We start from the raw sequence: 26,818 nt of genomic DNA, 5'->3' as shown, positions 1-26,818 counted from the left end.
GCGGCGGCTTGTTGTTGTGGAGGCCAAAATGGCGGCGCAGGCGGCGGCGGCGGCGCAGGCGGCGGCGGCGCAGGCAGCCCAGGCCGAAGCGGCCGAGTCGTGGTACCTGGCACTGTTGGGCTTCGCCGAGCACTTCCGCACTTCCAGCCCGCCGAAGATCCGCCTGTGCGTGCACTGCCTGCAGGCCGTGTTCCCCTTCAAGCCGCCGCAGCGCATCGAGGCCCGCACACACCTGCAGCTCGGCTCGGTGCTCTATCACCACACCAAGAACAGCGAGCAGGCGCGCAGCCACCTGGAGAAGGCGGTGAGCGCGGGCCGGGCCGCGAGGGCGGAGGCGCGAGCTCCCGGGCGGGACCCCGGCGGGCGGGCGGGCCAGGTCAGCGGGACCCCGAAGCCGCCGGACTTCGAGGGCGCTTGCGCCCCCACGCCGTCTCCCGCTCCTGGCGACAGCCAGGGCTCCGGGAGCGCTCGTCCCGAGGCGGCCCGAGGGTGCCCGGAGCGTCAGGTGTCCCCTCGGTGGCGATGGGGACCCCCGCCCAGCGGCCTCTGGGGCACACCCGGAGGGCTCGGGCCCCGGAGCGCCTCCGCCTGCGGGCGGGACTCGGGGCAGACCGGGCACCCCCGGGCCAGTGCGAAGTCGGAGGGGACCCGCCCTCCCCGGACCCGGAAGTGCGGTCCCCGCCGGCCCGCGGAGGTGCGGATCGGGAGGGGTCTCTGGGTTGCAGGCCGAGTGGCCCAGCGCGAAGGGGTCTCCGGCCTCCGTTCTGGGCACCGCTGCCTCGCTCGCCGCGTCCCTGCCCAGCTTGACAGGTGGGGGGCGTGGGAAAGTAGCTGTCAGGCCGCTCCTGGGGGAGGAACTTGGCGTTTTTTATTTTGCTGTTCCCCCTCCCCAACGTTTGATTTATTTGAAAGGCGAGAAGGCAGAAAGAGCCTCCCACTCAGGGTTCGCCCCCCAAATGTCCACGGCAGCTGGGGCTGGGCCAGGAGCTCCCTCTGGGGCGCCCACGTGGGTGCAGGGGCCCAAGCCGGCTGCCTGTCCGAGGCTGCACGCGCTGGAAGTTGGCCAGGGCTCGCATCCAGGCGCCCGGTGTGGGCCGCAGGCATCCCCAGCAGTGGCTTCATTCCTGGGTCAAACAGCCGCCTTCCCGCAGCGCTGTCCTGATCCAAGGAGAGACTGGAGTGAGGTCAGCTTTAGTGCTCTAGGGGAAACTGGAACCCACCCTCAGGTCTTTATTTTTAATAAATGTATTTATTTGAAAGACAGAGTAGGGGCCGGCGCCGTGGCTCACTTGGTTAATCCCCCACCTGTGGCGCCGGCATCCCATATGGGCGCCGGATTCTGTCCCGGTTGCCCCTCTTCCAGGCCAGCTCTCTGCTGTGGCCCGGGAAGGCAGTGGAGGATGGCCCAGGTGCTTGGGCCCTGCACCCCATGGGAGACCAGGAGAAGCACCTGGCTCCTGGCTTCGGATCAGCGTGGTGCGCCGGCCGCGGTGGCCATTGGAGGCTGAAGGAAGACCTTTCTCTCTGTCTCTCTCACTGTCTAACTCTGCCTGTCAAAAAAAAAAAAAAAAAGGCAGTTAATAGAGGCAGATAGAGAGAGGTTTTCCATGCACTGGTTCACTCCCCAATTGGCCACAACGGCCGGAGCTGCACCAGTCTGGAGCCAGGAGCTGCTTCCAGGTGCAGGGGCCCAAGCACTTGGGCCATCGTCCACTGCTTTCCTAGACCACAGCAGAGAGCTGGATGGGAAGAGGGGCAGCCGGGACTGGAAGCAGTATGGGATGCCAGCACTGCCCCGCCGGCCCCTGTGGAAGGGGACTTGATCTACACCCTCGCTGCAGGGTGACGTGATTTGTCCAAGGCTACACAGCAAGTAATTGACAAAGCTGAGCTCGGACCCAGGCTTCCCAGCCGAGACAACATACCCGATTCCGCGTTGGGTGATGTTTCCTTCCTTCATCCTGATATTTGTTCCAGCCACACCGGAGCCACGCCCGGGTCTCGGTCTGGGCAGAGCCATGACTGAAGCAGTCCCTGGCCAGGGGAGCCTGCATTACGTGAGGGAGATGGGACGCTGTGTGGTGAAAGTGAGGTTCTTGTGAGAGCGTGGGAACCACGGGCCGGGGAGGAGGGATGCGCCCACTGGGGCGTGGGCCGTGAGGAAGTGTGTCAGCAGGAGTGCCTTGGGCGCAGGCCCGAGAACCCCGCAGGGCGCCAGCTCCTGGCCCAAAGCTCCTGGGGGTCTCTCCCGGGCACAGCTGACAGCCAGTGGAGCAGGAGCACGGGAGGCTGGGAGCACCTCACTCCCCGTGCCCCCTGGGGCTGTGCACCTGTTGGCAGTGGTGGCGAATGGTCGTTGTGTGTCGCACTTGGCCCACTCGGCCCTGTCCAGGGGGGCAGTCGTGCCTGGAAGCGCTCTCCTAGCCCCTGGGCTCTTGGACCCATCCTTTCAGCCCGTCTTTTTTTTTTTTTTTTTTTTTTTTTGACAGGCAGAGTGGACAGTGACAGAGACAGAGAGAAAGGTCTTCCTTTGCCGTTGGTTCACTCTCCAATGGCTGCCGCGCTGCGGCCGGCGCACCGCGCTGATCCGAAGGCAGGAGCCAGGTGCCTCTCCTGGTCTCCCATGGGGTGCAGGGACCAAGGACTTGGGCCATCCTCCACTGCCTTCCCGGGCCACAGCAGAGAGCTGGCCTGGAAGAGGGGCAACCGGGACAGAATCCGGCTCCCCGACCGGGACTAGAACCCGGTGTGCCGGTGCCACAGGCGGAGGATTAGCCTGTTAAGCCAAGGCGCCGGCCCTCAGCCTGTCTTTGTGAAGTGCCCTCACGCTGTTTAGTGGAGCGCTTAATCTTGGGGGGTCCTTTTCTCTGCCAGTCGCCCCCCGCTGGGGACTTACCGGACTCTCAGCCGCCCTGGCCTGGTTCCCTCCGCCCTGGCCTGGTTCCCTCCGGCGGCCACGGCGGTCACTTGCGGGCTCCTTTAGTGTCGCGACGCCGGCTTGCTTCTTCAAGCATCTCCGCTGTTGGTGCTCATTTTCCTTAGAACTCGGCTGCGGGCATTTGGTCTTTCCTCCCCGGAGTCGCTCAGTGATGACTCCAGCGCCGAGTGCTGGTCCTGAAGAGCTTCCCGTCTCCTTGCAGGGGGGAACCCAGAGTAAAAACAAAAACAAAAAAGCAGGCTCTCTGGAATATGGCAAACGGGAACATGTGTAGGTTTTAAACCGCACGCCTTTCCGAGTAGGATACTGAGATCTGCCAGCCTGCTCCTTTGCGGCGATGTGACGCCCCCCTCTGTCAGGCGTGTTCCTGCCTGCCGGTCACCACGCAGCTACCTCGGGGGTCAGGTCGGCTGTCGGGGTCACGGTCTCGCGGAGCTTCCATGCCAGCCCTCGGTAGTGGCCACACACGCATGACGACGCGAGTCTCGCTTCATCTCGGCACGTGGGCTGCGCGTCAGCTCAGGTGGCCACAGCAGGAGTGCACAGTGCCCACCTGTTGTTAGAGTGTGTTGTCAGTGACTTGTGTTTTCCTAATGCCTCTCCTGTGCCCATGGGTGCGTTCAGCGGTATCACAGGTACACGTGGGCAGGAGGAAACATGGCCCACGCGGGCTTCAGTGCTGTCTGGGTCCAGGCAGCCCCTGGGGTCCCACTGCGCGCTCAGCTTCCCTCTTGTTTTGTCATCTTTTGTTCTCCCTCTGAGAGACCCTCACCGTAGTAGTCACATTCTGTGTAAGCCAGGTCCTGTCTCAGCTGCGCCTGGTAGCTTTAGAAGAGGTCATCAAGCTTTCGACCTTTGGAAGACTCACCTGTTAAGTGTCCCCATCATGGGACACACGGGGAGGGGCGTGTGTCTCCTTTTCCACGGCAGAAACAGAGCTCTCCTCTGCCTGTTCACGTCCCCACAGGCTTGCAGCATCGGGGACTGGGCCGCAGCTGGAGCTGGAACCCGGAGCTCGGAGCATAACCTGGTCTCCCACAGGAACCCGGTTGCTCGAGCCCTCGCTGCTGCCTCGGACACAGGGTTTGCCGGGCAGGAAGCCGGAGTCGGGGGCCGGGTCGGGGAATCGATGGGGGGAGTGGCCGGTCGCCGGCTCCCCCCAGCACCAGATCTGTGGCCGCAGCCGTTGCTCTCCCAATGGTACCTGCCTGCGCAGGCGTCCTGGACACTTGGCCCGAAAGCCTGCCCTCTTTGAGTGGTTCCTGCAGCGATGTGGGTGCGCCGTCCGGACACTGGCCGCGGTGGGGCTCCCTGAATAAACAGCTCATGGTGAGGGGGCAGCGCTTTCGCTCAGCGATCTCGTGCAGAGAATTCGCAGCCGTTTCTTGCAGATTCTGTCGGACTGTTTCTTTGTCCGCACAAGGGGGCTTCAGAAAGCTCTTGGAAAATAGCATTAAAATGGACTTCGATTTTAATGCAAAAAACATTTGCAGGGGCCAGCACTGTGGCGCAGTAGGTTAATCCGCCGCCTGCAGCGCTGGCATCCCACATGGACACCGGTTCGGTTCAAGTCCCAGCTGCTCTACTTCTGATCCAGCTCCCTGCTGTGGCCTGGGAAAGCAATGGAAAGTGGCCCAGGTCCTTGGGCCCCTGCACCCGCGTGGGAGACCCAGAAGCAGCTCCTGGCTTCAGATCAGCCCAGCTCTGGCTGTTGTAGCCGTTTGGGGAGTCTTTCCCTCTCACTGTCTGTAACTCTACCTCTTAAATAAATAAAATTTTTTAAAAAATTTGCAATCTCTGCATACAGTGGATCTTCAAAAAGTTTGTGAACGGTGTGCATTATGGGAAAACTGTCTGGGTTTCAAGATCGTTAGCAGCAGAATTTACTTTTCGTTTCGATTCCGTTCATACTTCATTTTCTCATGGCCTTTCTGAAATCTCCTCCTCTTTCGCGTTCCTGCTGTCATCGTGCCTCTTGCTGCCCGCCCGCCTGTTCCTGTGTGGATTCCTCGTCTCCTCTGTCTTTCAGCCCTGTGACTTTTGTCCTGTTGCACACCTGTCTTTCAGAGCACATCTGTGTCGGCCATTGGCCCGGTGCTGAGGAGTCGGGAGCGGGAACGCCTGTCAGTCTCCGTGAGCTCTCGTACTTCTGACCACGTAGCCCTCTTACCCTGGCACAGCGCGTCACCGTTCTCTGGTTTCCCTATGTGAGGTCCACAGCTCTAGAACGCGTTGCTGCTGCCCACAGCCCACACAGCTGTTCTTTGGGCAGGAGTCTTCCTTGTCTGAGAGGCAGAGACACAGACGGACAGGGAAGAGGGGGGCTGTGCTCTTCCATCTGCTGGTCCCCTCCCCCAGGGGCTGAAGCTGGCCGCCCGGTCTCCTGCGAGGGTGACAAGGACTCAAGGACTTGAGCCGTCACTGCCGCCCCCTGCCGTCTGCCATTAGCAGGAAGCTGGAGTCGGGAACAGAGCCGGGTGTGAAACTGAACCAGGCGCTCCCCCCAGCCCCAGCCCCAGCCCCAGCCCTGCTTTGTAATGACAGCTTTGCTCTTCTGAAAGCATCCCCTTCGACTGTACCAGTCGGATACTCGTTCATTCTGCGGGCTGGATTAGCCCGCGAGCCCATGGTTTGCTTTCCTTAGCACATGAGTAGGTGCCTCCTCCTCCCTCCTTAAGGCCCAGCGGGGTCAGGCACAGCTGGAGCAGCGCTTAGCTCCAGGGTCACCACCGTGGCTGCTGACCCCTGCCCTATCAGCTGGCGGCAGGAGCGTGGGCAGGAGCTGCAGTGGGTCTTCATAGCACAGTGGCCTGGGCTTCCTCTGTCACCTCTGACTTGGCGGCGAGGGTGGGGGGCATTCCATCTAGGAAGTGTCAGTTCTGCCAGCTCACCCCTGCCCCCCACCCCCAGTTCTGCCTGGGAATCACTGGACCATCGGCGGCACCTTCGCTACCCCAGGCGCTGCGCTGGCCCTCAGCAAACCCACCCCCGCCTGAGTGGTGCCCACCCTCAGGTGCCTGCTGGAGGACACGCTGTCCACATCAGGCGGCAGGAGGGAGTAAGGCAGCGCAGGCCTGGGTGCTGCGCCTCCATCCCAGCAGCTATTCCTGCGTACGTTTTGATGGTTCGTGAAACCTTAATTTCTGGGCAGGCATTTAGCCGAGCAGTTATACATGCAGGCCCTACATTGGAGTGCTTGGATTCAATTCCTGGCTCCTAATGCTAGCTCCCTGCCGGGGAGCAGTGATAACGCAGGTCGCTGGGTCCCTGGCACCCACATAGGAGACCTGGGCTGAGTTCCTGGCTCCCAGCCTTGGCCTCACCCAGCCCTGGCCATCGCTGGCATCTGGGCAGTGAACCTGCAGATGAGAGTGAGAGCGCTCTCCCGCTCTCTCTACCTCTCAGAAGTAGCGCTTTGTGTCTGAGAGGCATAGGCCCCAGTCATGTGACCGTGTGCGCATACAAAAGGCTTCACTGGGGCTGGCATCTGTGGTGCCGGCATCCCATATAGGCACCAGTTCGAGTCTCAGCTGCTCCAGTTCTGATCCAGCTCCCTGCTGGTGGCCTGGAAAAGCAGTGGAAGATGGCCCAATCGCTTGGGCCCCTGCACTTGTGTGGAAGACCCAGAAGAATCTCCTGGCTTGAGATAGGCCCAGCTCCAGCCATTGTGGCCATTTGGGGAATGAACCAGCAGATGGAAGATCTTCTTACTGGGGGTGTGTGTGTGTGTAAAACTCTGCCTTTCAAATAAAAAGTAAATCTTTAAAAAAAAAAAAAAAAAGATAAAGCCTGCGTTGCCCAGTGGTGCCAGCTGAGCGTAAGCCCTCAGTTGATTATCTGAGTGTTCTGATGAAGCCGTAGCTCCTGTGACATGTTTCTGGAGCACCCGCTATGTGTTGGCCTTGCTGCAGGCACTGGGGACATAGCACTGGGGGCCTTCTCCGATGTCCTTTGTTTATCCTGTGCCGTGTCGTGACGTTTTGGTCGGTGCCGGGTCACATGTGCAGCGGTCCCGTGGGGTTATGTTGCCTAATGATGCTGTAGCTGTCTTTGTCCTCTGTGACCGGGCTCAGTGACGAAAATCCACTAATGGCTTTCTTAGGGTGGTCACGTGTCACACAGGTGTATTTAAAGTGGAGAGAACAGTGGCAGGCATGGACCCTGGGAATTGGCTGTTCTCAGCCACGGGGACCCAGTTGTCACAAGACTTGACACGTTTCCAGCTCTCATCGTGGGACCCAGGCCCCTGCCTCCAGCCTGCGCCCCCGACAGCCACTGTGGCGCACAAAGCCTTCTGCCTTCAGCAAGTAACTTCTCAGACCCCTGCTGGTGTCTGGGGGCTCCATCCCTAGGGGAATGGGTTCTCTCTCCCTGTTGGAGACAGCGAGTGGCAGAGAGGGAAGTGACCGTTAGCAGACGCGTCTGGCTCAGAGGGAAGACACAGGTTGGGCTGCCCACAGTCCCACATTGCCGTGCCTGGGTTGCATTCTGGCTTCCCCTGGATTCCAGCTCCCTGCTCCTGCAGACCCTGGGAGGCAGCAGTGACGGCTCAGTGGTTCAGGCCCTGCCACCCACATGGGAGACCTGGATTGGATTCACAGCTCCACCCCAGCCCTGGCTGTCGCAGGCAATTGTGGCCTAACAGGTGGACTGTCTCTGTCTCTGTCTCTGGTGTCTTTCAAATAAATGAAGATAAATAAATAGAAATTTATTCTTAAGAGACGCATTGCCGTGCGGAAACATTGGTAGGCACACCCAGGCCTGAGCTGGGCCGCACAGGCCAAGGCTTTGTAGAGTGGGTGCAGTGGGGCTCCCCACCCCACCCCAACTGTGTTCTCAGGCTTGTGCAGGCCATCCTTCCAGTGGGCTCAGGGCAGGGCTTGGGCAGTGGGAGAGCATCTCAGCACAGACCTGAATGGAGAGCTGCCAGGGCAGGCGTTCGGTGCCACCTGGATCCCCCTATCTCAGAGTGGTTCTAGTCCCAGCTGCTCCACTTGTGATACTGCTCCCAGCTCACAGCACACCTTGGGAGGCAACAGATGGTGGCTCAAGTACTCGGGCCCCTGCCACTCCTCTGGAAGACCCAAATGGAGTCCTTGGCTCCTGGCTGTGGCCTGGCCCAGTCCTAGCTATCGTGGGCATTTGGGGAGTAAACCAGCAGATGGAATCTCTCAGTTCTCTCTGCCTTTCAAGTGAAATGAAGATAAATTATTTTTTTAAAGATTTATTTATTCATATGAAAGTCAGAGTTACGCAGAGAGAAGAGGCAGAGAGAGAGAGAAAGAGAGGTCTTCCATTCGATAGTTTACCCCCGAATTGACCACAACGGCTGGAGCTGCACCGATTCGAAGCCAGGAGCTTCTTCTGGGTCTCCCACACGGGTGCAGGGGCCCAAGGACTTGGGCCATCTTCCACTGCTTTCCCAGGCCATAGCAGAGAGCTGAATCGGAAGTGGAGAAGCCATGACTAGAACCAGCGTCCCTATGGGATTCCAGGGCTTCCGGCCAGGGCGTTAACCCTCTGCGCTACAGCGCCGGCTCTTGATAAATTGTTTTTAAAACATTTATTTGAAAGAGAGAGAGCTCTTCCATTTGCTGGTTCATTCTCCAGTTGGCCGCGGTGGCTGGGGCCGGGCCAGGCAGAAGCCAGCAGCCTCCTTCAGGTCTCACACATGGGTGCAGGGGTCCAAGCACTCGGGCCATTTTCCTCTGCTTTCCCAGGCCATTAGCAGGGAGCTAGACAGGAACTGGAGCTGCTGGGACTCGAACCAGTGCCCATGTGGGATGCCGGCATCACCGGAGGCACCTTTACCTGCTAAACTACAACACTGACCTCAAAAATAACTTCTTTTAAAAAAAGTTTCTCCTCCCAAATGGGGTGTGTGTGGGGAGGGAGGTCACCTCTTCTGGGGTGCAGTGATGCACAAACAGGGTCACTTGTGGTACCAGACCGATACACGGCCAGGCCTGACTTGGAATCATCTGTGGGTGCAAGGATTACACAGCCCACTGCCTCTTGTCCACCCAGGACTCTCCCCGGAGGGCTCCGTGGTGACGCCATGATAGAACCAGGCTGTGGGCGGGCACTGAAGGCGGTGCATCAGGCTGACCCCGCCTCTGACTCTGCCTGTCGCCGCAGCGCCCCCTCCTGGCCCAGCTGAGTCTTGCAGGCAGTTGGTGTGAAGTGCAGCACTGTCTTTCCCCACGGGCCTCGCTCTCTGCTCCCTCCCTCTGCGTTCCCTTTGCTGCCTCCAGGGTGGTTCTGAACTCCGGTGTGAATAGGTGCTTCCGTTTCCACCTTCCAGGGGAGGTGCCGGGCCCTCTGACCCAGCCATGCCATCACTGCCCCACAAGGCCGCCAGGCCTCCCAGTCCACTCCCTGGCACACCGTGCCTCTTCCCTGGGCTTTCCTCTGCCCCCCCCCCTCCGTCCCCGGGGAGCCCTCTCTGGCTTTCTGTGCTCTCGGCTCCGGGTGCCACCTCCCGTCCTGTGCTGCTCCACCGGGCAGCGAGGTCAGGTCTTCAGGCCCAGATCCCCCAGGCTGGCGTCAGTTTCCCGTGGATGTTGGTGGACAGGCAGGTGTGCAGGTCCCTAGTGTAGGTGTGGTCTAAGGGACGAGCCCAGGAGCCTGCCGGGGTTGGTGCCCTGGGCACGGCGGTCCCCACGCTCCAGGGCTGTTGCTGTCTGTGCTGGTTCTTGGCACTTGAGCTCGGGATCATCCTGGCTGCCCCCGCTCGGCGCCTGCCCACACTGGCCCTTCCTGGGACACGCCCTCCGCTCTGGGAGGCCGACCTTGCTGACTTCCAGGCACCTTTAAACCCCGTCTTCAGGAGGGACTGACATCTGAGACCCGCTCTCTGGGTCTAAGCGGTTCTGTTGCGCTGGGCTGGGCAGCCCTGCTCACTGCAGTGGGCGCCGTGCGGGGGCCGTGCAGGCCCCACCGCCAGCCTCTCCTCTGTCCGCCCGTCCCCAGGCATGGCCGCCTGCTCTGTGCGCACCATTCCTGCTCCCACCCTTACCCGGCGGCCTTTGGTAGTGCCACATCCCTTACCCCCGCAGTGAGCCAGCAGCCAGGTGCCAGGTGCTTCCTGGGGATTAATTCTGTTTTCTTTCTCTCTTCAGTGGCTGATATCGCAGCAAGTATCCTTTTCCTGTTGGTGCTGTCCCTTTAAGGAATGTGTTAAAAACGGGGCATCCTCATCTGGGCCCTTGGCTGCCTCAGTGCCCCCGGGCCAGCAGCTTCTCCCTGGAAGTTCTGTCTGCTCCGCGCTCCGTTTGCACCCCACCTGACCGGCCCATGGCTCTTTTAAGTGGCCCTTAACTGGGTGTCTCCAGATCCCACAGTTTGAAGATGTGAAGTTTGAAGCAGCCAGTCTGTTGTCGGAGCTGTACTGTCAGGAGGTAAGAGGGGCTCCCTGTCGCGAGGTGCGGCGGCAGATGGGGCGCGCAGGGGCTGGGTCCTGCCTGGCCTCTGACGCTTCAAGGTGCAGGCAGCCCTTGGGGTGGGGGTGGGGAGATTGCCTACCCCTGGCAGGCACCCGAATCTGGATACTTGAGTCCCTGTGTCCAGTGGCCTTGCGTCTGCATCTCCCCAGTACTCTAACTCACCTCTGCAGAAGGCGAGGTGTCAAGAGCACGCACACGCTGTGTGAGTTGGCGTTTAGGGGGTGCTCACAGGAAACGAGCCTGTGCATCCCAGTGCCGACGCGGTCCCTCGGTTCCTGGTCTAACAGGCCACGGAGCCTGTGCATCCCAGTGCCAATGCGGTCCCTCGGTTCCTGGTCTAACAGGCCACGGAGCCTGCCTTCGTAAGCTGTTCCACACTTCACTTGTGAGTTTGCACCCCCACTTCCAGGTGCTGTCTTGCCAGGCGGCTGCACCACAGGGCCTGCGCGCTTGGACCGCGGGCCAGGCACAGACTGTGGGGCGGGCACTGCCGTCCCTCTCTGTCCGGGGTTTGGACTGGAGCTACTTTCAGCTTAGTCAGATGGGAAGTTATTTTAAGAGTGGTGCAGAAGCTTCCCAGCCAATGAGTCCAATGAATATCTTCTTCTTTCCTTTTTTCTTTTTTCTTTTTTTTTTTTCTGTTAATAATGTAACTTGGCAGCCCCAGAAAAGGCCTTGTGGAGCAGGAGCGGGAGCAGCCCTCTGGCCCTGCAGCTGCTGCGGGAGGCGCCCAGCTCGATTGCCCCCTCATCTTGTTGCTTTTTTTTCCTCCCAAACTTGACTTTCAGAATTCTGTCGACGCAGCCAAGCCGCTGCTGCGGAAGGCGATCCAGATCTCCCAGCAGACCCCGTACTGGCACTGCCGCCTGCTCTTCCAGCTCGCCGTGAGTGCCGCGCGGGGCGCCTGCACCCCACTGCCACCCCCAGACTCCAGACTAGGCCTTGCTCTCAGCAGCACCCGGGGCCCTGTGACGCGGGTGATCGGGTGGGGTGTCCCTCTCCCCAGGGCTGCTCCTCGTGTGTCATCGAGTTCTCCCACCTGGCAGCCCCCTCGGCCTGCGCTCAACTGGAATCGGGAGTGTTTTCTGCCAGAGGCCCACTGTGTTTCCTAAGGGCTGTGCTGAGATCCCGGGGGGCTGCCCATCCGGTGGCGAATGCCCACATTAAGCCTGGCTCCCAGAGCCCCACTGTTGGGGGCTACTGGGACACAGCCTCACCTTGGGCCTTGTCCAGTCTCCCCTCTGCTTCCTCTTAGCTCCCCAGACGCAGGTGCTGTCCTGACTCTACTGTGTAGAGCCCCTTTCGGTCTAGGCTCTGCCCGTAAGGGGCACCCCAACACCCCTTTCTTGGCCAGCCTCCTGTTCCGAGCCAGCCTGGGTGCCCGCCGAGGGCAGCCCTTCATCCCCAGAGGGTGTGCTGAGGGCGCCCCCCAGTGGGAAGAGCTTGCCCAGCCCCTGGTGCCCTTCCCGCGGAGACCCTACCGCACGTGCTGTCTCCATCAGTCTTCCCCGCCACGCTGTGCCCGTCGACAGGCAGGGAAGCTGGCCAGGCCGTGAGTCGCCTGCCCTAGGTCACAGAGTGGGGTGTCCTGTGTGTGTGCCCCAGAGCCTGAGCTCTCAAACAAGGCCCTGCCGGTGTCCCTGCTGGGGTCGGGCTGGGACAGATGTCCCTTTCAGCCTGTTAAGGCTTTGGGCTTTGAAACTCCTCTAGACGCTTAGCCTGAAGGCAGTCTCCCACACTAGAGCACCCTGGGGTGCCCCAAGTGGCTGAGCCCCTGCCAAGGCCACCCAGGAAGCACTCAGACTCCGGGTCTGTGCCTGTGAGCACTCACTGGTCCTGCGCCCCTTGGGGTTTAGATGGTGTTTGCCGTGGGTGACATGGTGGACGTCGGAGCTAATGCCGGGGCAGGGTGGTTCCGTCGAACGTGCTGACCCAGCAGTCAGGCGGGCACCGTGAGTCAGATGGGTTTGGTAGCGAAGGTCATTGCTCTCTCGTTTTCAGCAACTGCACACGCTCGAAAAGGACCTGGTGTCAGCCTGCGACCTGCTGGGCGTGGGCGCCGAGTATGCCCGGGTGGTGGGATCCGAGTACACACGGTAGGCGCCCGCCCCTCCCCGCTCCCGCTCGCTATCACAGGAGCTTGGCCGTCCTAACTCAGGACCCTAACAGAAAGGTGTTTCAGGTGCGCGTTTGGCACAACAGTTAAGACACCGACTAGGATGCCCACACTCCTTATGAGAGTGCCTGGTGGGTTCAAGTCCTGGCTCCACTTCCAACTCCAGCTTCCTGGCCGGCGCCGCGGCTCACTAGGCTAATCCTCCACCTGTGGTGCCAGCACCCTGGGTTCTAGTCCCAGTTGGGGCACCGGTTCTGTCCCGGCTGCCCCTCTTCCAGTCCAGCTCTCTGCTGTGGCCAGGGAGTGCAGTGGAGGATGGCCAAAGTCCTTGGGCCCCGCACCCGCACGGGAGACCAGGAGGAAGCACCTGGCTCCTGGTTTCAGATTGGTGCTGCGCGCTGGCCATAGCAGCCATTTGGGGGGTGAACCAACGGAAGGAAGACCTTTCTCTCTCTCTCTCTCACTAACTCTGCCTGTCAAAAAAAAACAAAAAACAAAAAAAACAAACCACTCCAGCTTCCTGTTAATGCACACCCTGGGAGCCAGCGACGATGGCTCAACTAGACGGATCCCTGCCGCCCACGTGAGAGAATTAGATTGAGTTCTTGGCTCCTAGCTTCAGCCTGGCCCAGCCCTACCCCAGCTACTGTGAGCCTTTGGGGAGTGAACCGGTAGATGGAGAAGCTCTCTCTACCTTTCAAATAAGTCCATTTGAGAAGAAAGGCGTTTCACCAGAGCACGGTGGCCGCCCAGGTGCACAGGAAGGGACCTGCAGGTTAAAGCATGGGAGAGATGGGGGCAGCCGGCGTCTCAGTAGGCTCGGCGCTTCATGTTTCCGGGGCCTCTCGAGATCAAAAGTGCTCCGAGCTGCTTGGCCACTGTCTCTTGTGGCAGGGTGGCCCGCTCAGCCGTGTGGGGTGCACACCAACTGTAGGGCACCTGAGTGTCCCCCTGCTCAGGGGTGGCCAGGAGCTTGTGGAAGCAGAACACGAGGGAGGCAGCGTAAGCTGGCGTCTGAGAGAGGGGTACAGGAAGCTGCTCGGGCTGTGGGCGTGGGGGCTGGGGTCAGAGGCCACCAGTGCTCCTTGTGCAGCTTCTGTGACAGGTTCCTCTCCGTCTCCTTTCCCCCCTGTAGAAGCATCCCCTCAGTAGCAGTGCGGTTTGTTTTCTTTTTTCTTTTTTTTTTTTTTTTTGACAGGCAGAGTGGACAGTAGAGGGAGACAGAGAGAAAGGTCTTCCTTTTTGCCGTTGGTTCACCCTCCAATGGCCGCTGCGATAGGCAGATAGACAGAAAGACCTGCCATCCGTTGCTTCATCCCCAAACAGCCATGACAGCTAGGGCTGAGCCAGACCAAAGCCAGGAGCTTTATCTGGTCTCCTATGTGGGTGCAGGAGCCCAAGCACTTGGGCCATCTTCCACTGCTTTCCAGGCCATAGCAGAGAGCTGGATGGGAAGTGGAGCAACTGGGACTCGAACCTGAGCCCATATGGGATGCCGGCACCACAGGCGGCGGCTTCACCCCCTGTACCACAGTGCCGGCCCCACAGCAGTACTTTAACTGTGTGTGTGTGTGTTGGGGTTCTGGAGAGTTCGCACACAGGGCCTTCCTGCCCTGAGCCCCTGTCCGTGAGAACTTGTCCCCTGGGGTGGTCAGGACAAATGATGCCAGCTCTGTTCCAAGGCTGCCTTCTAAGCCCTTGCAGGTTGTTGGGGAGGAGGTTCCCTGCAGCTCCCCCGAGGCCGTTCCCGTCCCTAGAACACCTGTTGGGGGAGCAAGGGGGGGTTTGGAGCCTGCTTGGCCACCCTGCCCGCGATGGCGGCCGTCATACAATCTGGTCCAGTGGTCCTTTGTTCCAGGCCTTCCCTGTTCCCAGTGTGTCAGCTGTCACTGGGTCTGTGGGGGCACAGCAGTCCACTAGGACACCAGGCTCCGTGGGAGCCTTGAGACAGCTCTCGCAAGGACACCCAGCCACGGCCTCCTCCCCGTGAGTGCTGCCTAGGCCACATGGGCCGGCAGCCTGGTGTTGTCACCTCTGTGCTGAGGAAACTGGTAGGTTCTGCCAGGAGACAGTTCCTGCAGGTCCCCGGCTCAGAGCCTGACGGGGCTTAGGGCTTACAAGCTACTGTGTGCGCTGTGTGACAGCGTGGCGACCCTGCTGGGCAGCCTGTGAGGCAGCAGGTGACGATGACCTGAGTACGTGGGCCGCTGCCACCATGGGAGACCAGGATTGCAGTCTGGGCTCCTGGTTCACCCTGGCCCGACCTCAGCTGTTGTGGGCATTTGTAGGGTGAACCAGTGCATGGGAGATGTCTCTCCTATTGTCTGTCTGTCTCTGCCTCTCAAATACACTGAAAATTTAAAACAACAACACAGAACAGTTAGGAGACGCTGGGCATCTCCAGTGGTGGTGGCAGGAGTGCGGGCCGCCTGACCTCCCTGGGTGTGTCCCCTCCACCCTGAGGGGACCCTGGTGGGGATTCGGGCTTGGCTCACAACAGGTGTGAGGGGCGCATCTGGGGGCTGAGACTGCCCCTGCCCTGTGCGTCCCTGCCCACTGCCTGCTGTGTCTGTGCAACTGAGACGTGAGTGAGAACGCCAGCTTGTCTCCAGGCCAGGAAGGCAGCCTATAGGGGACCCTGTGTGCCTCTGGTCACAGTATAGCAGCCATGCAAACGGGAGACCCTCGGTGGGTACCCCTCGGTGGGTACCCCGCAGTGTTGCCCTCCAGCCCCCAGGCCCTGCACCTGCCCAGACCTGACTCCCTTCTCTTTCCCAGGGCACTGTTCCTGCTCAGCAAGGGGATGGTAAGTTGAGGCTGGGCAGGGTGGCAGGTGTGTTCGAAGTGAGGCCTGACTCCCCATGAGGGCTGCCCAGACCCCTGCCTGCTCTCCGTGGCGTGGCCCCGCAGGCAAGTGAGCAGCCTCTACGGTGAGGCCCTTGTGCCCTGACTGGGGGGAGAGGTGGGATCTGTGCTAGGAAGCAGTGGCTTTGCCCCTGGGGTGGGCAGTGGGCAGCCTCGTGCACCGGAGCTCCCGCACGCCCTGCAGCCCAGTGCCTGTGCCCCCCTCCCCCCGCCAGCTGCTTCTGATGGAGCGCAAGCTGCAGGAGGTCCACCCGCTGCTGACCCTGTGCGGGCAGATCGTCGAGAACTGGCAGGGGAACCCCATCCAGAAGGAGTCGCTGCGCGTCTTCTTCCTGGTGCTCCAGGTCACCCACTACCTAGACGCTGGGCAGGTGCGTAGCCCTTTGCACGGGGACTGCTGGCACGTGGGCAGTCGGCAGGTGCAGGTGCCATAGGACAGGGGCTCAGGCCACCGTGTCAGCTCTGTCATTGCGGTTTGTGCTGGCCCTGGCAGAGAGTGTACCCAGAACAGGGTCTGTCCCAGCAACTGACCTCACATTTAGCTGGGCACGAACATGTGAGCAGGAGCCTCCGAGCATTCTGGAAACCTGGGAGAATAAGCCATGAGGGCCCCGGCGGGTGCCTGGCACACAGTAGGTGCTCAAGCATTGTCTGTCTGTCCACACCCCCCCCCCCCCAACTGTTGACAGCTCTGTGGGGTTCGAGTAGAGACTGGCATGTGAACTCTGTGACCCTGCTGTGGGCAAAGAGCCACTGTGTTTCTGTGCCAGGTACACGGTTGTGTGGCCATCCCATAACCTCAGCCCAGGGCCTCCGTGCTGTGCTGGGAGGCTGCAGGTGGAACCGGGCACAGCGAGGACCTCTCGTTGGAAGCGGCCTCCGCTGTTCCCTTGCTTGTGAGGCTGAGCTGTGCAATCAGGGAATGAGACCCCCGCTGCCAGCTCTCACAGGGTGCCGGGGGCCACAGAGCTGTCTTATGGGGCCACAAGACCCAGTTTGTGGGAGCCCCAGCACCTGCAGGACTCCTTGGCACGCGGGGCGCTTGCTACCCCCAAGGACCACCTGCCTGCTGCCCAGCCTCCTCCTGCCGTCTCAGGGTCGCAGGTGGGCCCAGCGCTGGGTGGTAGCCGAGCAGCCGCTGCACAGATAACGCACCTGACTGCCTCGGGCCTTGAGAGCTCGGGGGTTCCTGGGGATGGGAGAAGGTGGGCATTTCCGGGAGGTAGGGGTGAGGGGCTGGGCCGCTGGGGGCGACGGGAGAAGCTGGCAGGTGCTGAGGAGCATGTGCCGCCCGCTGCAGGTGAAGAGCGTGAAGCCGTGCCTGAAGCAGCTGCAGCAGTGCATCCAGACCATCTCCACGCTGCACGACGACGAGATCCTGCCCAGCAACCCCGCCGACCTCTTCCACTGGCTGCCCAAGGAGCACATGTGTGTGCTCGTCTACCTGGTGAGCGCCAGCGGGGCCTGCGGCCAGGGCAGCCGGCCTCAGGGGCCCCCGTTGACCGGGCGTCTGGTCCTGTTGCCAGGTGACCGTGATGCACTCCATGCAGGCTGGCTACCTCGAGAAGGCGCAAAAGTACACCGACAAGGCCCTCATGCAGCTGGAGAAGCTCAAGAGTGAGTCCCGTGGCCACGGCGCCCCCTGGTGGGCAGCTTGCAGTCCTGCCCCACGGTCTCCTGACCTGCAGGTGGCAGCTGCCAGTCGCCCACGTGCGGGCTGACACGGGTGTGCGTGCTTTTGCTGATTATTACCAATGCGATGTCGCGGGCCCAGGGGGAAGCCAGTCCCCAAAATCAGTCCTCAGGGACCTGGGCCAGGGTTCGGATTATGTCCAGATGCTCAGCCGTGTTATCTGTCCCGTGGGACCTGGGGCCTCGGACTCCCCCAAGGCCAGGCCTGTGCTGGCTGGCTGCATGTCTCCGGCTGTGAGAAGCTGGGCCCCCTCAGGGCTCCCCTTCCTGCTTGACACCTGTCACTCATGAGTCACGGCGTCAGCGTTCCAGAGCGCGCTGTGTCCCAGTGCCACTGAGCCCTCAGCGTGCGCCGGGGAGGATCGGTGACAGACGGCTGCACAGAGCTCTCGCTCTCAGCCCCTGTTGGTGAGGGGGGAGGCAGGGCCAGCAGGGGCGTGGTCCAGAGGCGGGGGGGCTCTTCAGGACACCTCGTCCCCCACCCCCTCACACTCACCCCGACTCTCGCCCCCAGTGCTGGACTGCAGCCCCATCCTGTCCTCCTTCCAAGTGATCCTGCTGGAGCACATCATCATGTGCCGGCTCGTCACCGGACACAAGGCCACTGCGCTGCAGGAGGTAGGGCCGCCACAGGGCGGGAGGTAGGGGCACCGTGGGGCAGGAGGTAGGGCTGCGGGGCGGGGGGTAGGGGCACCGTGGGGCAGGAGGTAGGGCACGTGGGGCGGGGGGTAGGGCCACGGTGCTGCAGGAGGTAGGGCCGCCACGGGGCGGGAGGTAGGGGCACGGCGCTGCAGGAGGTAGGGGCACGGAGCTGCAGGAGGTAGGGCCGGCACAGGGCGGGAAGTAGGGGTACGCGGGGCGGGAGGTAGGGGCACGGCGCTGCGGGAGGTAGGGGCCCGGTGCTGCAGGAGGCAGGGCCGCCATGGGGCGGAAGGTAGGGGCACAGCGCGGCAGGAGGTAGGGCACGCGGGGCGGGAGGTAGGGGCACGGCGCGGCAGGAGGTAGGGGTACGTGGGGCGGGGGGTAGGGCCACGGCGCTGCAGGAGGTAGGGCACGCGGGGCAGGAGGTAGGGGCACGTGGGGCGGGAGGTAGAGGCATGGCGCTGCAGGAGGTAGGGGCACGCGGGGCGGGAGGTAGGGCACGCGGGGCGGGAGGTAGGGCACGCGGGGCGGGAGGTAGGGCCACGGCGCTGCAGGAGGTAGGGCACGCGGGGCGGGAGGTAGGGCCACGGCGCTGCAGGAGGTAGGGGCACGGGGCGGGAGGTAGGGCACGCGGGGTGGGAGGTAGGGCACGGCGCTGCAGAGGTAGGGCACGCGGGGCGGGGGGTAGGGCCACGGCGCTGCAGGAGGTAGGGGCACGGGGCAGGAGGTAGGGCACGCGGGGCGGGAGGTAGGGGCACGGCGCTGCAGGAGGTAGGGCACGCGGGGCAGGAGGTAGGGCACGCGGGGCGGGAGGTAGGGGCATGGCGCTGCAGGAGGTAGGGGCATGGCGCTGCAGGAGGTAGGGGCACGCGGGGCAGGAGGTAGGGCACGCGGGGCGGGGGTAGGGGCACCGTGGGGTAGGGGGTAGGGCCGCCACAGGGCGGGAGGTAGGGGCACCATGGGGCAGGAGGTAGGGCACGTGGGGCGGGGGGTAGGGGCACCGTGGGGCAGGAGGTAGGGCACGCGGGGCGGGGGGTAGGGGCATGGCACTGCAGGAGGTAGGGCACGTGGGGTGGGAGGTAGGGCCACAGCACTGCAGAGGTAGGGCCGCTATGGGGCGGGAGGTAGGGCCGCCGCTCAGGGCGGGTGGCTGCGGTCCGGCTGTTTGCTCAGCCCCAGAACCTGTGCGTTCACCGCATGGGCATGGCTGGGACATCACGGCCTGTCCCCCTCCCTCTCTGGGATGTGTTTCCTGTGTGGGGGTGGCTGGAGACTGCTGCAGAAACCAGCAGGCCTTGCCCAAGTAGTCACGTGCCCAGGGGTCACAGTCCTTGGTGTCTGAGGGTGTGCGGTCCCCTGGCAGAGATCCTCACCTGCCCCAGGCCCGTGAATCCCACCCCTCTCGCCCCGCTGTGCCCTCCTTCCCGAGAGGGCAGGTCAGGGGTCCTTGGCTAGGGCAAAGGTGCTTCAAAGTCAGGACCTGAACTGCAGGGTGGAGGAGGCGGGAACAGCCAGCGTCACTGCCCTCTGTCCACCGGGTGGTCAGGGCTGCCCAGGGCACCTAGACCTGGGGCCTGACATGGAGTAGGCAAGAAGTGGACACACCTGCCAGCTGTAGGGTCTCTGTGCGTATGCCGGGCACGTGACATTGGGGGTGTTCTGTCTCTCCCAGATATCCCAGGTCTGCCAGCTGTGCCAGCAGTCACCCCGGCTCTTCTCCAACCACGCAGCACAGCTGCACACGCTGCTGGTGAGTGCGTGCGGTCGTGATGGCCCGTTCACCATCCCGGGCAGGATCTGGAACATTGCCTGTGTGGGACCCAGTAACCACCCCAGGCAGGATCTGGAATGTTCTCGGTGGGCTGTGTTCTGACGAGCAGCTCGTCCAGTCCCGAGCTTACTTGGGCAGGAACAGTCAAGCTTGCTGACTGCTGCTGCTGCATCGGGTCACTGGCCCAGTGCAGCCCCCTGTGCTGGTCCGGGTGCAGCCATGTGTGGTCTGAGCCCTCAGCGGACGTCCCCTGGGGCCCACCCCAGCTGACAGCACCTTTTCTCAGGGCCTGTACTGTGTCTCGGTCAACTGCATGGACAACGCAGAAGCCCAGTTCACCACAGCCCTTCGGGTAAGTACAGTGTGAGATGAGCCCTGACCAGGACAGCAGCCGAGTTAGGTCAGCCCCTCCTGCCCTGGGCAAGGGCACTCCTGGCCGGCTGGGGGTGAGGCTGAAGACAGCAGGACAGGCACCGTGCCAGGGGCCACACAGACCCAGCGCTTGCTGGGACCGCGGCCTGGCCAGCCACTGTCGTGTCTGTGAGACCTCTTGCAGCAGCCCACCCAGGCTGGACAGGTTCACGTTGCAGCTGAAGACTGGGGTCACGGCACCCACCTTGCCACGGGTGCTCTGAGGGCAGAGGGGAAGCCGGGTCCTGCCGAGTCAGGAGGAGGCTCTGTACTGTGGACACCCCAGGCTCCTGGCTTCAGCGTCCTCACAGGATAAGGCAGCTGTGACACCTTCTCCCCAGGGGCCCTGGGGAGGCCCCGAGTGGAACTGTTGGGGTGGTGCCACGTGCACCCTCTGACTGTCGGGCAGGGGCTCCCTCTGCCATGCTCCATGAGCCCGCCTGCTGTCCCTCCCCCCACCCCCAGCAGGAAGAGCTGGCGTGGTGGCCGCTCCCCCAGCTTCCCCACCGTGGCCCTCCTACCTCATCTCACACCTGACAAGTGGCTGCTGCTGCCCGAGGCCCCGTACCCCAAGAGGTCCCTCCCTCCCGCCAGGAGCCAGCCACACAGGCCCTGGGGCTCCCTGTGCTCCCACAACAAGCGTGCCCACCCCGCTGTGTCTCAGGACAGATGGACTCCGCTCACAGGCAGCCCTGTGGGCAGAGCTGTGGCCCACCACCCCTGCTCAGAGCCTCTGGCCTGTTGCACCACTCACTACATCCCCTGTCCTGGTGTGGCCTGTGCCCTGCCCCTGTGGGCTCCAGCTCCCTGGTACAGAGGGCCCGCCCCCCAGGACAGCATGAGCCTCTGTCGGTGTGCTAGGGTGGCAGGAAGGGCCTCCGGTGTCCCAGGCCCGAGAGACGAGCAGAAAATGGGCCAGGGCGGCTTGCTTTCTGTTGACTAACCATCCCGTGACGTGGATGTGCTTTGCTAGTGAGTCAGCAGCGGGGGGAGGGGATGAGGGCGGCGGCCTTTGCCTGGGTTCGGTCGCTGACGTGCCCTGGTAGGACGCGGCCGTGCCCGGCCATCCCGACACCGCGTGTCCCGTTGCAGCTTACCAACCACCAGGAGCTGTGGGCCTTCATCGTGACCAACCTGGCGAGTGTGTATATTCGGGAAGGAAATAGACATCAAGAGGTAGTAGGTGACATGCTTCGTGTTTGGTATCCTTTCTCTCGATTGTCTTACTGGGGGGTGGGGGCTGTCCTGCGCACCAGCAAATCCTAGCAAACCCCAGGGGCCTGCCCCTCGGCGGCGGGCACACAGGGCGCAGACCCGGAGCTGGTTGGGTGGCGACAGCTGGGGGCCGGTCTGGGAGGGAAACGTGCTCCCAGCCACATGGCCCTCACCCCTGAGGGAAACAGGCCAGGCCTGACCGAACCCCGTAGCTGCAGCCTGCTGACCTGTGGCGTGAACCGTGTGCTCCAGTCCCAGGGAGCGCCCAGGGCTCCCTCATAGGCCAGCTGCCCTCACGTGAGCGCCCCACCAAGGCTCGGAGAAGAGTCCCCTTCTCCCACGATCCCAACTCCGTGGCCAGGATGTGGCCACCTCTGCCCTCCCCGTCACCGCGCTGACCTCCCAGGGTCCAGGTGGCACAGATGTCCCCGCAGTGCAGGGAGCAGAACACCCAGCCCCACTGCTGCAATTGGCAGTGCCGGCTGAGGGCCCGGGGGGGTCCCAGGATCATCAGCCACGTCGCACTCCTGTCCACGCCTCATGGAGCAGCCTGCACCCTCCCCCAACCCCCCTCCCCTGACATGCAGAGGCTCACCTGCTCGGGGCACGCGGGCCCTCCCCCACATGCACCAGGCGGGTCCAGCCCAGACAGCGGATGTCCCACAGGTGTCAAGGAGCCCGGGGCTGGGGCTGGTGGTTCCTGAGCCCTGTCCTTGTGGGTGAGCCCCGCGGGCTCCCTCGGATGGCCCCATCAGCCTAGCAGCACCTGGGCACCCTCGCCATGACGGTGCCCAGTGCTGACTGAGGTCTCCCCCACAGCTGTACAGTCTGCTGGAGAGGATCAATCCCGACCACAGCTTCCCCGTCAGGTGAGCTTCCTGGCCCGGCCTCCCTGAACCTGCCTCTCAGACCCCGCGCCACGCTCTGATGCCCTCCTCTCCTCTCCTCTGCTCTGCTCCACCAGCTCCCACTGCCTCCGAGCAGCCGCCTTCTACGTGCGTGGGCTCTTCTCCTTCTTCCAGGGACGCTACAACGAGGCCAAGTGAGTGCCGGGCACAGGCAGCTGCCTCTGCCCGCCCCCAGCCGGGCCCCACTGCCTCTTCTTCCCTGTGAGCCGTCCCCCAGGCGGCAGCACCCCCTTCCCTCGCCGTCCCCCAGGCGGCAGCACCCCGTTCCCTCAGCACCCTGTTCCCTCGTGCAGGCGATTTCTGCGAGAGACCCTGAAGATGTCCAACGCCGAGGACCTGAACCGCCTCACGGCCTGCTCGCTCGTGCTCCTGGGCCACATCTTCTACGTCCTGGGGAACCACAGGGTCAGTGTCTGGGCCTGGACCCTCCCTGCCGTCTGCTGGGCTGGGCCGAGGGCTAGGAGGTGGCCAGGGCGGCAGCCTGGGGGATACCGGCGGGCAGCCCAGCGTCTCCCTGATGCTCAGTAAGGACAGGTGTCTCGACTCCAAGGGCCTGGGCCGGCCTCAGAGCTCGGCACCGTGGAGCCTGCACCACAGGGCAAGCTGACGCCCAGTGCCGGGCAGGCGGAGTCCCAGAGCTCAGAGGGGCTGCCCTGTGCTGTCGGCCAGGAAAGGGGTCCCCATCCTGTGTGTCAGCACCCCGGGAACACGAGGTCCAGAGCTGCGAGGGGCAGAGAGGCACCGCCAGCTGCTCTCTCCCGCCAGGTTTTGCAAGACCTCGCCTTTGCTTTGTTTTGTTTTGTTTTAAGATGTATGTATGTGTGTATTTAAAAGGCAGAGTTAGAGAGAGAGAGAGGACACCTTCATCTGCTGGCTCACTCCCCAGATGGCCGCAACGCCCTGGGCTGGGCCAGCATGAAGCAGAGAGCTCATCAGGGTCACCCATGGGTGCAGGGACCCACGCCCTTGGCTCATCTTCTGCTTTCCCAGGTGTGTTAGCAGGGAGCTGGATTGGAGATGGAGTAGCCAGGACTAGAACTGGCACCCGTATGGGGGGCTGGTGCCGCAGACAGTAACTTACTGCTGTACCACAGTGCCAGTCCCCTCTTTGTTTTCTTAAAAGAGAGTTTTCTCGTAGTATAGATAAGACACACACGTGTTAAGAAGTCTGGGGAACAGGAGAAAGAGGCGCATGTCCTCTGTCGTGGGCCCGAGCCCCACTCCCATCGGCGCCCTTACCCGCTGTCTCCAGTGCCTGTAACTGGGCACGTGCAGCGCTGAGTGAGGGCGGTGCGTGTTTCCCAAGGCGGCCCAGGAATACTGCAGAGGGGGCCGTTCGAGGTGGGCTCTGAGGGAGGAGTAGGAGGGCACAGCCTGGCCTGTGTTCAGCGGTGGGATCCTGTCCTCCTGCTGGCCCCACAGTCCCCCCTTGGCTGCTCCCAATTACAGGAGAGTAACAACATGGTGGTGCCCGCCATGCAGCTGGCCAGCAAGATCCCAGACATGTCAGTGCAGCTGTGGTCGTCAGCCCTGCTGAGAGGTGAGTCCCCCGCCAGCCCTCCCCCTGACCTTGGCCTGGCCCTCCCAGAGATCCTGGCCGCTGGCCAAGCCTGGCTCAGCCTGCATTGTCCATGGCCTGGTTGTCACGTGGGCAGGGAGTACCTTCCGGGAGACCCCATTGGCGGGCAGTGGCCCTGGGCGCCCCCGCGTGCTGTCTGCTCAGTGCAGCATCTGTTCACTGTCCACGACCCCGGAGGCTGGGACTCGGTGTCCGGTAGGCCCCGGTTCTCAGCCTCGGCGCCCCTTTCGGGCAAGCTGACCAGGGCACTGTGGGCCAGGTGTCTGTGTTTCCGGAAGCCAGGGAGCTGGGCACTGCAGCAGTGGTGGGCTCTGGGTGCCCTGCCCCACTGACTTCTGTACCTGAGGCTGTCCAGGGGTTCCCTGGGGTCGACAAGGGACCACCCCCCTCAGGTTCTCACCACCCAGCCTGTGTCTGCCGCTGAGGGGCTGCCATGGGCCTTCATCCCCAGGATGGGGTCTGTGTGGGCGAGGGGCCGGGCGCACAGAAACCCCTCACAGGGGCCGGAGTCTGAGCTTCGGGCTCGGGCCCCTCACGCACGTGTCCTGCCAGACCTGAACAAGGCCTGCGGGAACGCCATGGACGCCCACGAGGCCGCCCAGATGCACCAGAACTTCTCCCAGCAGCTGCTGCAGGACCACATCGAGGCCTGCAGCCTCCCGGAGCACAACCTCATCACGGTACGGGCACAGGGCGCAAGGGTGGGGAGGGCGCCGGAGTGGCCTGCTCCGTGAGCCTCGCTCTGCCTCAGGGACCCCTCTGGGAGGGAGACAACCGCAAGCAGCCCTGCCCAGCAGCGGCCCAGGGTGCCTCGGGGGGCCTGGGGTTTGGGTGTGGGGGTGGAGGGGCCTGGCTGAGCGGCAGACGCGGGAGGCTGCCTGTCGGGCTCTCCCAGGGCCGGACTCCTCACCCCTGTGTGCTCTCCCTCACAGTGGACGGACGGCCCGCCCCCCGTGCAGTTCCAAGCCCAGAATGGACCCAATACCAGCCTGGCCAGCCTCCTGTGAGGCCCCTGGAGGGGGGCCCCAGCTCCTCAGGGCCTCGGCAGGGCCTTGCGTGTCCCTGACTTGCACCCAGACAGCACTTGAGCTGCCCGGAGCTCGCTGGGCGCCCCCAGGCTTCTTCCTGATGTCCCTGGAGCTGCCGTCCGGCCGCTGGACCCCGTGCTGCGGCTCGCAGGTGGGACTCGGAGCTGACTGCAGAGCCATCCTTTAAGCGGACGTCAGCTGCCAGTCCTGCTGCCACGACTGAGCCACACGGACGCGGGAGCGTGTCTGGGCCTGATCCCCACCCTGTGTGCCAGGGCGGGAGTCCCTCCCACTCCATCGCGGGGCCTTGGTACCAGCAGGCAGGAGCCCACACGTTTCCTCTGCTCCGGGCGACTTCCAGAACCCAGAGGCGCGACACTGGTTTCCACCCTGTGTGTGGGACGGAGCACACAGTGCCCTTCCTGCCTTGCCTTCCTCTCCAGCATGTTTGTCTTGGACGGCAGGGCCTCTGGTCAAGGCCGCTGGGGGACCTGGGAACTTGGCGTCCGAACATGGGCGCCATGACAGGACGCTTCTCCCGGCGGTGTGTGCATGTGCACGGTGTGAGTGTGCGTGCGTGTGTGGTGGACTTCCGCAGTGCTAGAGCCGGGCCCACGCCTGGGTTTGCGCCAGCCTGTTGTGTCGCTCCTGTGGGACAGTGAGCAGGGCCGAGGGACTGCTGGCCGACATCTGAGCCCCAGCGCTGGGTACAGAGCGCAGGGCCCCTCGGACCTGGAACGGAGGCGCCTTCTTCCTGGCAGCCCTGCCCCCTCCTGCCGAGCCTGCCAGGTCTCGGACGGTGCCGGAGCCTCTTCCTGAACTGGACAGCACTTGGCTTTACGCTCTTGTCTTGGACCGTCGGGGCGGTGGCAGCAGAGGTCGGGGACACGCAGCCCCTGCTGTGAGGCGGTGGCCATCGTGCCTGGCAGGGTGGGCATGGGTGGCCGTTTCCGGTCTTGTCACCCTCGTGCTTTGAGGCCTGCCTCTCCGTGTCATCGTCCAACTCCCACGAGGACAGCTCAGGTCAGCGGCATGGGGCCCTGGGGTCCGAGTGTGCCTTAGCCACGAGCAAGCCTATTGGCAGCCCCTTCCCTGCCTAGACCGTGGCCAGGGTGGGCTGATGGGGTCTTGTCCTGAGAGTACTCACCACCTCTGGGTCCCTGCCACGTCCCCTTGGCCAACACCCATTTCTCCATGACGCCGATGAAAGAGAGAGTGGCACCCACCGCGAGCTGTGCCCGTCCTGTCTTCCTCACCAGCTGCAGCCGCCGCCTGGCTCCGCCCCCGTGGAGCCTGCGCCGCCCCCGCCCCGCCCCGCGCCACACCAGGCCCTGGTTCGCAGCAGTCACGCTGTGTATCATGTTTGTCTCTATTTATTTAAGTCTTTCTTTGCTTCTAGGGCATTTTGTATGTAGAAAGCTGGAGTAAGAACCTCACCACTTTAACATCCGTCCTGATGTTAAAGGGCTTTTAGTGACCACCGAGATCCGTGTCTGTAAAGCTGGGGAGACCTGACGTTTACAATTAAAACATTCAGTGCTCGGTATTGGTATTCCACTCGGGCTCCTTGGAAGCCACACGTGTGTGTGAGAGCGAGTGAGCGTCTGTGCTTTGACCCCCCTCGCCCCCATGGCATCTGACGACAGCACAGCTCTCGTGAGTCCCTTCCCATCAGTCCAAAGTAGGTGCCCCCAGCATCCCGTTCCATCCTGGGAACGGAAGGCCGGCAGCGAGCCCCTGAGGGCACCTTACGCAGCGTCCTGCGGCCAAGGGTGGAGAAAATGGACAGGAACTCCGGACCCTGCAGGAGATGGACGGGACGGGGTGGTGGCAGCCAGGACGGAGGCTACCCTGGCAGACTGGCAGCTGCCAGCTCCGAGCAGGTAACCAGCGCTCGGCGAGGGCCCTGTCCACGGGCCGGGTGGAGGAAGTGGTGGGTTGCATGGTCGCACTGTCTCGTTCAGGTTTTCTCGGACACCTGTTGGGCCTGCTGTCTTTCAAAGGGTCTGTAACATCTTGGTGACAGCAGCCTGTGACTTCTCAGCTGGTGCTTTTTAATCAGGAAAAGTTTTTTACAAAGATTTGTAAATACAGAATGTTGTTTAAAAGACGTAACCATAGAACATAGCTTCTCGTTTGTGGATTTCATTTCCTATATATAAATATATATATATATATATATATTCAAAGTAAAGTAACTTAACAAGA

The 26,818-nt window shown here is 62.7% G+C and overlaps 1 protein-coding gene across 1 annotated transcript; it reads left to right on the top strand.

The window, feature by feature from the left end:
* Positions 1-28: 28 nt before the first annotated feature.
* Positions 29-26,818, top strand: MAU2 (MAU2 sister chromatid cohesion factor). The gene is made up of 19 exons (XM_062178102.1): positions 29-304; positions 10,060-10,077; positions 10,273-10,338; positions 11,172-11,267; positions 12,385-12,479; positions 15,278-15,305; positions 15,580-15,735; positions 16,665-16,811; positions 16,891-16,981; positions 17,571-17,674; positions 19,371-19,448; positions 19,756-19,821; positions 20,973-21,059; positions 21,915-21,964; positions 22,060-22,137; positions 22,297-22,408; positions 23,453-23,543; positions 24,135-24,262; positions 24,515-26,818. Exons 1-19 carry the CDS (start codon positions 29-31, stop codon positions 24,587-24,589), a joined length of 1,842 nt encoding a protein of 613 aa, XP_062034086.1. The 3' UTR covers positions 24,590-26,818.

This window comes from Lepus europaeus, chromosome 20 (assembly GCF_033115175.1).
Source record: "Lepus europaeus isolate LE1 chromosome 20, mLepTim1.pri, whole genome shotgun sequence".
NCBI classification, from domain to species: domain Eukaryota; kingdom Metazoa; phylum Chordata; class Mammalia; order Lagomorpha; family Leporidae; genus Lepus; species Lepus europaeus.
Note: the sequence above shows the minus strand (reverse complement) of the source record. Positions and strands in the feature narration are given on the sequence as shown.

Excerpts from the sequence above, each read along its gene's own strand:
- MAU2 (XM_062178102.1), top strand. The coding sequence starts at position 29 with ATGGCGGCGCAGGCGGCGGCGGCGGCGCAGGCGGCGGCGGCGCAGGCA. Across the intron at positions 21,965-22,059 it reads GACCACAGCTTCCCCGTCAG|CTCCCACTGCCTCCGAGCAG; the intron begins GTGAGCTTCCTG and ends CTGCTCCACCAG. Across the intron at positions 24,263-24,514 it reads CGGAGCACAACCTCATCACG|TGGACGGACGGCCCGCCCCC; the intron begins GTACGGGCACAG and ends TCTCCCTCACAG.